The sequence below is a fragment of the Peromyscus leucopus genome, chromosome 4 (assembly GCF_004664715.2).
Source record: "Peromyscus leucopus breed LL Stock chromosome 4, UCI_PerLeu_2.1, whole genome shotgun sequence".
Classification (NCBI taxonomy): Eukaryota; Metazoa; Chordata; class Mammalia; order Rodentia; family Cricetidae; genus Peromyscus; species Peromyscus leucopus.
The window spans coordinates 39,399,756-39,412,668 of record NC_051066.1 but is presented as its reverse complement, the minus strand read 5'-3'; the positions used below and the strand labels follow the sequence as shown (position 1 = coordinate 39,412,668).

The following is a 12,913-nucleotide window of genomic DNA, read 5'->3' as shown; positions in this document are numbered from 1 at the left end:
GCATTTAATGCTGTGAACTTTCCTCTTAGTACTGCTTTCATAGTGTCCCACAAGTTTGAGTATGTTGTACATTCATTTTCCTTGAATTCTAGGTAGGCTTTAATTTCTTTATTTCTTCCTTTACCCAGTGGTGATTCAGTTGAGCATTGTTCAGTTTCCATGAGTTTTTAGGCTTTCTGCAATTTGTGTTGTTGTTGAATTCTAACTTTGAGCCATGGTGGTCTGATAAGATACAGGGGGTTATTCTAATTTTTTTGGATCTGTTGAGATTTGCTTTGTGACTGAGTATATGGTCAATTTTAGAGAAGGTTCCATGGGGTGCTGAGAAGAAGGTATATTCTTTTATGTTTGGGTGGAATGCTCTGTAGATGTCTATTAAGTACATCTGAGTCATAATATCTGTTAGTTCCCTTATTTCTCTGTTATGTTTCTGTCTAGCAGACCTGTCCATTGGTGACAGTGGGGTGTTGAAGTCTCCCACTACTAGTGTGGGGGGTTTGATGTGTGATTTAAGCTTTAGTAATGTTTCTTTTACATATGTGGGTGTCCTTGTATTTGGGGCATAAATGTTCAGAATTGAGACTTCATCTTGATGGACTTTTCCTGTAATAAATATGTAACGTCCTTTTTGATCTGTTTTGATTAGTTTTAGTTTGAAGTCTATTTTTTTAGATGATAGGATAGCTACACCAGCTTGCTTCTTAAGTCCATTTGATTGGAAAGTCTTTTTCCAACTCTTTACTCTGAGGTAGTATCTGTCTTTGAAGTTGAGGTGTGTCCTCAGAAGGATGGATCCTGTTTTCGTATCCATTCTGTTAGCCTGTTTCTTTTAATAGGTGAATTGAATCCATTGGCATTCAGTGATTTTATTGACCAGTTATTGTTAATTCTTGTTATTTTTTATGGTAGTGTGTGTGTGTGTGTGTGTGTGTGTGTTGGTGTGGGATTATCTATTGCTTGTGTTTTTGTGGGTGCATCTAACTTCTTTAGGTTGGATTTTTTCTTCTTGTGCCTTCTGTAGGGCTGGATTTGTGAACAGGTATTGTTTAAATCTGGTTTTGTCATGGAATATCTTGTTACTCCATCTATGGTGATTATAAGTTTTTCTAGGTATAGCAGTCTGGGCTGGCATCTGTGTTCTCTTAGTGTTCGCATAATGTCTGTCCAGTACCTTCTCACTTTCAGAGTCTCCATTGAGAAGCTGGGTGTTATTCTGATGGATCTGCCTTTATAAGTTACTTGGCCTTTTCCCTTTGCAGCTCTTAATATTCTTTCTTTATTCTATATGTTTATTGGTTTGATTATTATGGGGCTAGGTGACTTTTTTGGGGGGTGGGGTCCAGTCTATTTGGTGTTCTGTAAGCTTCTTGTATCTTCATAAGCTTTTCCTTCTTTAAGGTTGGGAAAGTTTTCTTCTACAATTTTGTTGAATATATTTTCTGTGCCTTTGAGCTGGTATTCTCCTTCTTCTATGCCTATTATTTTTAAGTTTGGTCTTTTCATGGTGTCCCAGATTTCCCAGATGTTTTGCGTTATGACTTTGTTGGCTTTAATGCTATATTTGACCAACAAATCTATTTCCTCTATTATATTCTCCATGCCAGAGATTCTCTCTCCCATTTCTTGCATTCTGTTGGTTATGCTTGCATCTGTAGTTCCTGTTCATTTACTCAGATTTTACATTTCCAGCATTCCCTCAGTTTGTGTCTTCTTCATTGTTTCTATTTCAATTTTCAGGTTTTGAACTGTTTCCTTCACATATTTGATTGCTTTTACTTACTTCGTTTTCTTGGCTTTTTTTGAAGTCAAGATAGACTTCTTCCAATTTTTTGTTTGTCTTTTCCTTGATTTCTTTAAGGGAATTTTTCATTTCCCATTTAAATGCCTCTGTCATCTTCATAAAGTCATTTTAAGGTCATTTTCTTCTGCTTCTTCTACATTGGGATATTCAGGTGTTGCTGTAGTAGAACCACTAGGTTCTGGTTATGCCATATTGCTCTTTGTGTTGTTGAATGTATTCTTGCACTGGCATCTACCCATCTCTTCCTCCAATCAGTGCCAATGGTGTTTATGTCTCAGGGAGCTGCTGGGGTCTCTGAGGGGGGATGGGTGGGTTTGGGGGACAGAGTGGGACTTGTATGTTACAGGGTCCAATGAGGGTTTGTGGGAAGGCATGCCTGCAGAAGTCTTGCCTTGCCTGCCTGCAACTGGGTTGCAATGGGTGGGGCTGGGGAGGCATGGGTTGTGCCTTGGAGCCAAGGCCTAGAGACTGGGCTGACTAGCTGGGAGAACAGTTACTCACCTCTTGATTCAATAGGAGCTGTGTCTCAGGGAGCCACTGAGGTCTGGGAAAAGGGGGCTAGGGGACAGAGTGGGACTTGTAGATTACAGGGTCTGATGGGGGGGTCATGGCGGGCAGTCTTGCCTGCAGCAGTCTTGCCTGCTGGCCTACAACTAGGGTGGGGGTTCTTATTAGCATTTTAAATTAGAAATCTGGGCAACCCCGAGAAGACCTTGGCAAGTAAATTTCCATTAAATATTATTAAAATAAAATAGAACTGTGTAACTTATCATCAAGTATTCATTTATTTCCCTTCTTACAAAACCAAGAGCCAATGATATATGTTCTATGGTAGTGTCTCTTTCATTATATACCCATGTATGTGTGTGTACATATACATATCTCCTCCCTTTCTATGGTACAAACCAACTCTATGCAGAAGAAAATAATAGGATTGTGGATGTCTATAATCACTATACTTCAATTTCTATTAATTTGGGGATGTGTTTTATGTCCATTTTAGACTAGTAGCTCTTGGTAATAGCATATATATCCTCAGTAGTATTTATCAAATAAAACTTGCTTCTTAACTATTTGAGATAGGAAAGAATAGCCAGGTGGACACAAACACTTGAGGGCATTAGTGAACAAATCCAGTTGTGACATTCCTCTCCACTGCAGGAGTTTTAAAGTATTTTCAGTAGCACAATGCTTAACTTCTTGCTTGAAGGAAAGTCAAGGGCAGATTTTGCCCATTTGCTGTCTTTCTGCTCATAATGACAAATACCTTTACTACTTATAGGGAGATGCACATACAGGTTTTTCACGTTTCTTCAACCTATCTAACATATTTGGTTTAAACAACATCGGTGAACTAACAAGGAGAAGTGGCAATTTTATCTATGGAAATACGAGGTTTAATGGGCAGATACAAGATATTGCCAGGTTAGGTCAAAAGAACAACTGTTAAGAACTTCGTTTGAAAGAACAGTTTCTATAAGAGAATGATTTTCCCATCGGCTATGAGTGCACCTCTTACTGGAATGCCTGTTACATGCCTGATGCTGTGAGTAGAGGTGACTGTGTACATGAAAAAGTTGAGGAAGCAGAGAAAAGCATCCGTTCTTCATTATCAGCCTGGGATCAGGGAAACTGGCCACTTCAGCTTGTGTATAACATTTGTGTTATGAAATCTTACATCAAGTAATAAAACATGTATGTGTTGGAGCAAGCCCAAGAAAACAACAAACATTTCTGACCTCAACCTCCCCCCCCCAAATAAATAATGCTTTAAAAAAAAGCATGTGGCCTGACTGAGAAAACTGCACAGTGAGCATAGAAAAATGTTTCTCAGTGCCACAGTTCATTTTACAGAGAAATTTCCCTCAATAAGGCTAAGAGCGGCATTGATCTATGGTTATAAAAATAGATGTTTAGGAGGCAGTTTCCTGTCATGCCAGTTTAACTAAACAACAATAATATGTTACCCAGTGGAGTCTGTGACAGTCTGACCTATGTGTTTTTTACCAGGTTTACAGTATCAGACATGAATTCCCTCCTGTGTAATGGACCTTGAATCTAATCAGAGAGAGGTTCATTGCCCCATAAGGAACAATTGTGTCATGGTGTTCAATGTAGGGACTCCTGTCTGCTCCAAATGCTAAGAATAGGGAATTTTTGAGAGTTCAGCTTTAAACATGACATTTACGGCATGCCTTGAAAGCCCAGGAACCAATGAGGCCAGAGAGGGTAGGTACTGTGTTCAGTGGCAGGTCACATGACTAGATGAGACAGCATCTGCAGGCAGTGGACATGAGCTGGAGAGAGTGCTGTGTCAGAGAGTGGAAGGCGGCTAGTGCCAAGTAAAGACCTTCAGATGTTCCAGGAGGCAACAGAGATACACAGGGAGCTTTCGAGGAGAAGATCGCCAGGCTGAAAGGCATTCTGGTGATGGCACAGAGTGGGGATAACAATTGAGAACTTGAAGCCATGAGACCCAAGAAGCACATTTCTTAGGAAGAATCAACAAGGTCATTTACACGCAAGTGGAAGGAAGTAAAAGAGATAATAAAAAATTATGCCGGGGACTGGCAACATGGTTCAGTGGGTAAAGGTGCTTGCTACCATGCCTGAAGACCTGAGTTAGATCACAGATCCAGTATGGAGTAAGAAGAGGAAGGAGGAGACCAGTTCCCACAAGGCATACTCTCACTTTCACTCATAATCCATGGGATATGTGTACTTTCTCTCAAGCAAACATACACACACACACACACACACACACACACACACACGCTGTAAAAAGAATTAAAAAAAAATCATTTCAGACTTTGTATTTGGGTCCTTACTAGCAGAGTGTAGAAGCCCATGGATCCCACCAAGTTTCAGGAAGAGTAGTGATAGAAACCAAGATCTCTCAGGGAGGTGACCAACACATACCAAAGGGCTCTGAAGAACAACGGAACTTAGAAATGTCCTGAAAACCACAGCAAAGGGTGATCCAGCCCTGTGCCATCCCTTACAGTAGCCACTGGCCTCATGTACCTACTGACTTGAAATGAACACAGTTAATGAACGCAGTTAAAATGAAAGTCAAATCTACGTACAAGATTTTAAAGAATTAATACAACAAAAAAGATTATGGAAAGTCTGATTAATAACATTTAAATACTGATTAACGCTGAAATGATAATATTTTTACATGTTGTGCTAAATACAATATTCCATTATAATTAAATTATCTTTGTCTTCAACTATGGCTGTTCAGAAATGCACTCGTTGATATTGCTGGTCTAGATACTCTCAATGAAACTCGCTTATATAAATAATAGCGAGCATACTCACTTTATACTTAAAGGAATTCTTACTCCACTTACCTAATCTGAAATCTTCCAAGATATATTTTGTATTTTGTGAGCTTATTTTAACATTTTGTGATCAGGTATATTATTTTATCCCAAATGTAGCTACTCTATCTTACTGAATGTTTCCTCTTTTTATTTTCCTACCAACAGATGATGCAGCAGCTGATAGCCGCAGAACTTATTCACTAGCTGATTATTTAAAGAATACTTTTAGAGTCAAGTCCTACACCTTGCGATGGGTGTCAGGTAAGGCCCATGAGATGGAAATGTTACATTTGTATTCATTCTAGTGAGCTTGGGTTGCTGAGTGCTTTGGGCAGTGAGAAGATACAATCCTCACTTTTAAAACTCTATGCAGAGTATTTTTTCTTGTTTAGAAGTGAAAGGGGGAAATGGACAGTGGAGGCATACGCCTTTAAGCCCAGCACTCAGGAGGCAGTAGCAGGTGTATCTCCGTGAGTTCGAGGCCAGCGTGGTCTACAGAGTGAGTTTCAGGACAGCCAGGGCTACACAGAGAAACTCTGTCTCAGAAAAACAAAACAAAACAAAACAAATCAAAAAAAAATTACAAAGGGAAGAAACTGAAGTTTTTTTGTTTTTGTTTTTACTATCTACTGTAAAGAGTTAAATATGAATTGAATGCTTGACATGAATGACGGACATATAAATTGGTGTTAGTACAATGTCCTTTGTTTCTGCTTGCCCAGCATAGAGTATTTATGTGCCCTGTGTGAGCTTAATTTTTAAAAATGTAGATGATGGAAGTGTTTGACAGCAACTTGTAATACTGACCTGGCTGCTCTCTCTCTTCAGATTACGAATACCTCTACAAACAAGAAAACAATCTCTTGCTATTCAATGCTGAACACGGAAACAGCTCCATTTTCTTGGAGAACAGCACCTTTGTATGTCTGGTCCCACATTTTAGTTCATGTATGGAATTCTGGGGACTGTTTTCATTTCTTTTCAAATCATGAGGACTCATTTCTCACCCTGTCGGACTCTGCAGCACATGGCCCAGTGGATCTTTCTCTCCTTCTTGAAATGTTCCCCGCCTTGGCTACTTTTTAGTCTCCTTTGATGATTCCTCCTCTGCCTGTGTGTTTGAATGTAAGTGTTCCTCCAGCTTTGTTGTCACTCAGGGCCCCTTTCCTCACTCTGGGCGCTCCCCTCGGGTGAATGCCATGCACTTCCACGGCACTGGTTTTTATCTTCCATGGCTTGGTTCTAAGACACATATTAACACTAACCTCTCAAGATCCAAACTTCACTTTCCAAGAACCTGTTAGCCCTACACTGCTCCTGTGCGTATTAAATTTCACATCCTAAGCTAAACTGGTTTGTCTCCTTCGGTGTCCTCGAGTCTCAAGCCGTCATGTTCTTCTTGCGCAATTCCCTCCCAGTCTTGGAAATAATCACTCAGTTCTCTACGTCACTTACGCTGGGAACTTTATAATCTTTACCTTTCCCATCATTACCCTATACTTAGCTATGCAATGCTATTGATTCCCTCTGCTGCATGCCACCTATCTCACAGATTTCCATCCCCACTGTGGTCGCTGTTGCTATTCAGGAGGCCAGACTGATACAACACCCCCTCTTTTCCTTCTGATCTCATCCACATATCACCAGGGTATCTTGTGAAAAAATAAACAAAATAGATGGTACTATCGCCTTCACATACCAAAAAAAACAACAACAACAACAACAACAACAAAAAAAAAACCCCTTAGTTTGTAGTTTATGACCTATGTTTTTGTGACTTAATGTCCTTCCATTTCCACCGAGTTGGCACAGTCATGCTGTATTACGGTTGCACATCACCCTCAAACACACTCTAAACATGCCTGTTCTTCCCCATGCTGTCTCTCTGTCCATGCTGCCCTTCCTGTTGAGAGAGTTCTCTCTGTGCCCCTGAACCACGTCCCTTCAGCTAATCCTTCCCTCTCTGGCTTTCTAACTGTCATCATTGCCCATCTAACATCACTGTCACTTGTGTGTGCGACTGTGCTATCTCTTCGTGACTGGACATTCTCAAGGCACAATCCACATGTGTAGGGCTCCCTCTACCCAGTGAATGACCAGTGTGGGTATTCAAAACGTTCAGTGTTTTCTTTCTTCCGCTTGACCAATAGGAAGCCTTTGGAGAGTCTATAAGTGATTATTCGGTGTCACCCGATGGACGGTTTGTTCTCTTAGAATACAACTATGTGAAGGTAAAGAAAACTCTTTTTTATGTGACATCTTAAAGTGAATACATTTTTTTCTAACTGGCTTCAAGTATATGCATATTTAAGGATGATATCTGGTAACAGTGCTGACAGAAAAACCAGTTCAGTCTGCATCAAATATATGTTCTCTTTTATAAATGACAAATCTACTGAGTATCTTCAAAGGGATATATTTTAATGATTTCAAGTACTAATGATTTCAAGGCACAATGAACACATTAAGGATTCTAACGACATAGCTTAATCAAATTTATCATAGGAATTTTGACATGATTTTAAAGTAACTTTATGCGTCTGACTTGTACACAGAGTGATCTAGTCCCATGACCCTCTCTTCTGAGTGTGTGTATAGTATGACCTTCAGTAAGTACTTGTTTTAAAGAGGTTAACACCCCCATCTTCCAGAGGAAAGTCAGACAAGGCCCCAGATGACATCCCAACCTTATTCAGGACAGTCTTGAATGACGCCTCAGCTCTAGTCACAAAGGTCCTACTGAGAATATTCAGCCTCTCCCAGTCACCTACGGAACGTAGAGTTCCCAGGCATTTGCAAAGGTTATCATCAAGTCTTGCATCCTCTCCAGGGTCACCAGTTACTTTAGCTGAACTTTTTTTTTTTTTTTTTCAGTTAATAACAGCTATCAACTATAGAGTTTTAAAGTAGGGTTGGAAGGACTGAAAACTTCTAGAGACACTCTATGTTGAAAATGAAATAGAAAGGCAGTGATTCCTCCTCTTGATTCTCCCCTCCTCCCGGGATAAATAATGTTGAGTGGCCTTATCTCACAGACCAACCCTGCTGGACTCCAGCCAAGCCAGCACTCCCTTCTCTATTTGCCATCTCAGGATGGTGCCGCGCAGTCATAGTGTTTACCTTGGATCCACCATGTGGGCTCTATTTCCTGCATAGGAAGACTCCGTGTTCTGCTAAACCCATCAACTCTATGCACATCACATGGCCTGTGTCCCTTTTACATGGCTGTTCTCAGTTAATGTGCCTGTGTGCCTAACCCAGTGCTTCTTAGTGGAGCCAGGACCTGTCCTTGGTGCATGAGCTGGCTTTTTGGAGCCTGGGGCCTATGCTGGGACACTTTGCTCAGCCTTGGTGTAGGGAGGAAGGGACTGGACCTGCCTTGGCTGAGTCTGCCAGGCTGAGTTGACTCCCCAGGGGAGATCTTGCCTTGGAGGAGGTGGGAGTGGGGGGGGATTGGGAGGGGGAGGGCTGGGGGGTAGGAGGAGGGAGGACAGGGGAATCTGTGGCTGATATGTGAAATTAAGTTAATTATAAAATAAAAATACTATAAAAAATAAATCCCCTAAACAAATTTACTTCTGGAAAATTTAAAAGTCCTGGTACCCAGCTTTAATCTTGCCACTCGAGTTTCTGGGATTAACTTGCTATCAGAATTTTCTAATGGTGTAGATTATTCCAACAAGCAGCCCAAGCTGCAAACTGGTGGGTGACAGTTATGAATGTTAAAAGCTAATGCATGAAGGTAAAGCAGAATCAGGATGAAGAAACCAGCTCAGGGTACTGTTTAGTCTGCAGTGACAAGTGTTGTGTGATGCACTGTTTGTTAGATGTAGCTCCCTGGCTGGCCACAGACATCAGCATTAGTGATGCATGTTTTCATCACTGGTGTTTTCATCTCCTTGTGTTATCTAGATCCTTCTATCCACTCAAACAGTAGTCAATGTGTTTCCTTTACATTATAATGTAGGTTAAGCTGTATCCGTGCTAATGTACTCCAATGACATCCTTTATGCAAAATGAGACAGCAACATGCATAGCACGCAGAGCCTTGGTGCGTGGACCCGAGTCTGCCACCTGAAGCATCCTGTCCCACGCTCATATTTGACCAGCAATTCCTCTCCCCTGCTTCACTTCAGAGTCACAAGGCTCTTCTTTTTCCCTCAAGCATCACTCACATGCCCATCCAAGAGTGAAAGCACTTGCTATTGCTTCCTGCTGGAGCTTTCCTTTCTAGCATCTTCCAGTTTTCTGTCTTTATTTGTTCCTTTCCAGGCTGCCTTGGACCACTTTAACATGGCTTCCCATCATTCTGGCTATCCCACACCCCTCAAATCACTCTATCACATTACCCTCTTTCGTTTTCTTCCTAGCACTTATGCCATTTTGCTATGTCTTTGCTTTTTTATTGCCTACCATGGTTCTTGCCAGTTTCTCCATTTTTTTTAGTCTCTACTGTATTTTCAGCTTCTAGGACTGGACTGCATAATAGGTGCTCAAGAAATAAATATTAGGTGAATGCATGCTTCATTGCAAACCACTGAATTCTTAGGTAGCTACAAACAAGGGAGTATGTCTTCCCTTTCTTCTTTCCTTTTTTTAAATTCTGAGAGTATCCAATAGAATTTGAGAACAATCAATGTCTTGATAAACATCTTCAGAAAAAGAAGAAAAGGCTAATGCTATTGCATCTTTAGGCCATACATGGCTCAGTGGTTTTTTTTTTAGATCCATCATATCTTCAGTCACTATTTCTAAGTTGTGAATAAAGACAAATGAGTGACTGATGTATGAGTGAGTGACTAGGTGTCCTGCCATCTGTGTGGATGCTCTCCTAGTATCTCTGCTCATTGCCACACACTCTGGAGATGGAGCGGTGTTAACTATCACATGCTGACCATGCTCGCCAGCCTTGGAAGCACTTCATATGAATCCTCATGCACCTGCTGTTGTTTTTGTTGTCCGATTTTCCTCAAAAATAAAACAAGTTTAGAAAGCAGCTTGTCTGACCTTATAGAATGGAGACTTTTGATTCCAGGGTGGGAGACACCACCACAGCTTAGGGTCTTACACATGGCCTTTCTTGTCTTTGTGTTTTAGCTTCTGTTTTATAGCAGTCTTTCTCTCATTCTCCATGGCAATCATCACTAAGAACTCAGCTTGAGAATCCTCTTTCCCACAGGTTTCTGTGGATCCAGAGCCACACTAGGATTGCACACTTTTCTGGCCTGCCTCCATTACAGTTCTTGGTACACCTTATTGTCATTTCTTTATTGTAGTGCCTGTCCTCATGTCCCCTGCTCAGTTAGGAGCCCTTTAGTGGAGCAGTGTTTGATAGGTGAGCACCCCAGTGTTTACAGGCTAAGTAGATTGATAAACCTATTTCGTTTTATACCTCATGGGGATTTTGTCATGATTCTGAGATGATCTCAGTCTTTCTTAGTATTTCTAGACTTTACCACACCTTTTGGCTTAGGGAAATATTATGTTTGAGGTTGCCAAGAAACAAGCATCGGGTGTGTTGAAATAATCCAGGATTCAGGAAAGGAATGTATGACTTAATAAGAAATGGGAATTTAATAAATACTTGTTGACATGAGGGTGTAGGAGGGTGAGAAATGATAAGCAGGTGAGGCTAGGAGCCCTGGCTGCATCTCAGCGCTACTACCATGCAGCCAATTTCCTCCTTATTGACAGAGCTTGAATTTTATTGTAGTTTCTGGAACAGTATACATGGTTTATAATACACTTCAGTTATCTAGTGATAATAAGATGCAACTATTGGAGTGTACAAATGTACACATAAGGAATTTCAAAAGTATCTTTAATTTTATCCACATACACACACCAATGCAGCTTTTCACAAATGCAAGGGTGTGCTCATACATATCATATATCTCCTACCTGTTTTTACTTAGTTTCCCAAAGCCTAGCATGTTTCTCTCTGTATTTTCTATTCATATAATGTCATGAAAATATACAGGGATCCTTTCCAGTTACTACTTGCTCTATAGAAATGGAATATGAGATCATAGAGTTCCTTCTTCCAAGTCATAGCTCTACTACATCTTAAAATTGATAGATAATACATTTTGGAGCAGCTTTAGGTTTGTTGAAAGTAAGCAGAAGGTCCCTCTACCCTTCTCATGTTCCTTTTCCCAGTCTTCTCTATAAACATCCTATATTGAAGACAATACATTTGTGGAAATGCAGGTGCCAACACTGACACTTGGTTATTAACTCATCTACAGTTTTACATTGGGGTCCTTTGTGAATGGTGACAATATGTATCCAACACTGAAGAGTCATGGAGATGAGAAGTCTCATTGTGAGAAGTCCCATGTACTTTGTCTATCTCCTTTCCTCACCACCAAGCACTACTGTCTCATGTTTCACCTTTTCCAGGAAGTCACCCCATTAGTTCAGTATGTAACCTTTCTGATTGCTTGATAGCTTTTTCTTTTCTTTTTTTTTTTAATCACTGAATGGTATTCTATTATGTTCTCTATTACAGACCGTTAATTCACTCACCCCTTATTGAAGGATGTCTTAGCTGCTTCCAAGTTTGGACAAGTCTGAATAAAGCTTCTGTAAACATTTGTATATAGGTTTTAAATAGTAAGAGATTTTCTGCAAAGTCATTTGGATATGAGATTTTCTTTACTTTCACTCATTGATTCCACATGTCTATTAAATGAAGGACTATGCAAGGAAAATTTCCTTGTTTCTACTTTTTATGATTTATTGAAAAGATGTTCACAGTGGTCTCTTAATCCTTTAATGATTGTGGGGTCTATTGTGATGTCTCATTTTTCATTTCTGATAGTAATTTCTTATTTTTTTTGTTAGGTTAACTAACAGAAATCAAAATTTTAACTGCCTGATAGACCCAACATTTGACCATGTTGATTTTTCGCCACTATATGCTTTCTATTTCATACTGGTCTTTACTGTATTGTTTCCTTTCCTTTAGCTACCTTGTATTTAGTTTGCTGCTCATTTTCAACTGCTTGGTTGCTTAAAATTGAAGACACACACACATATTAATTTTAAAATATATTTTCAGATAGCTTTAAAAATTGCAACACTAGATATTCTCATTATCATTGCACAAAGCATTTAGTATGCCTCCTTGTCACCACCAATGACAGAGTCAAAAATCTTCTAAATATTTTGGTAGCTATGTGGGTAAAATATGAAAATTTGAGTTTTTCTAAACAGGCACCCTTACCGTACTGTGCTCAAAATAGTATCACTCAATATCAAAACTGACGCTTTGGCCTACAGGGATCCTGTGGAAAGGTCCTTGGAGGAGTGATGCCAAAGTGAATAAACCCTTCATGACTTTTTACTGGATGGTTTCAAGGATATTTTCAATTTCAAAGTTCTAAGAATTTAAGGCATGGTAACATGTGATGAAATTTGAAATTTATTTGGTAATCTGTTACCATACCTGTTATCTTGAGTAAACAGCTAACCTGTCAGACTCACAGGAGTCTGAGACATCGGTTTTCTTTTGCAGCAATGGAGGCACTCCTACACAGCTTCGTACAGTGTTTATGACCTGAACACAAGGTCAGTGGTTCCCCCGTCAAGACTACTGGGCTTTTCAGATGTAATTTTAAAGGCTATCTCACAGGGAGTTACTCTTTGGGTAATATATCCTCTTATCTTCTCTCCAGAAAGCTGATCACAGAGGAGAAGATTCCAAATAATACACAGTGGATCACATGGTCACCAGAAGGTCATAAATTGGTTAGTACATGTCTCCTGCTGCCAGAAAAAG

At 40.0% G+C, this 12,913-nt stretch overlaps 1 protein-coding gene across 1 annotated transcript in view; it reads left to right on the top strand.

Annotated features, from left to right (window-relative positions):
- The window catches only part of Dpp4 (dipeptidyl peptidase 4), an 87,294-nt gene that overhangs the window by 26,073 nt on the left and 48,308 nt on the right, over window positions 1–12,913 (top strand). Inside the window, exons 3-7 of the mRNA XM_037204421.1 lie at window positions 5,296–5,391; window positions 5,959–6,050; window positions 7,281–7,361; window positions 12,650–12,702; window positions 12,810–12,882. Coding sequence (XP_037060316.1) covers window positions 5,296–5,391; window positions 5,959–6,050; window positions 7,281–7,361; window positions 12,650–12,702; window positions 12,810–12,882 — 395 coding nt within the window. The remainder of the gene's footprint in view (window positions 1–5,295; window positions 5,392–5,958; window positions 6,051–7,280; window positions 7,362–12,649; window positions 12,703–12,809; window positions 12,883–12,913) is intronic.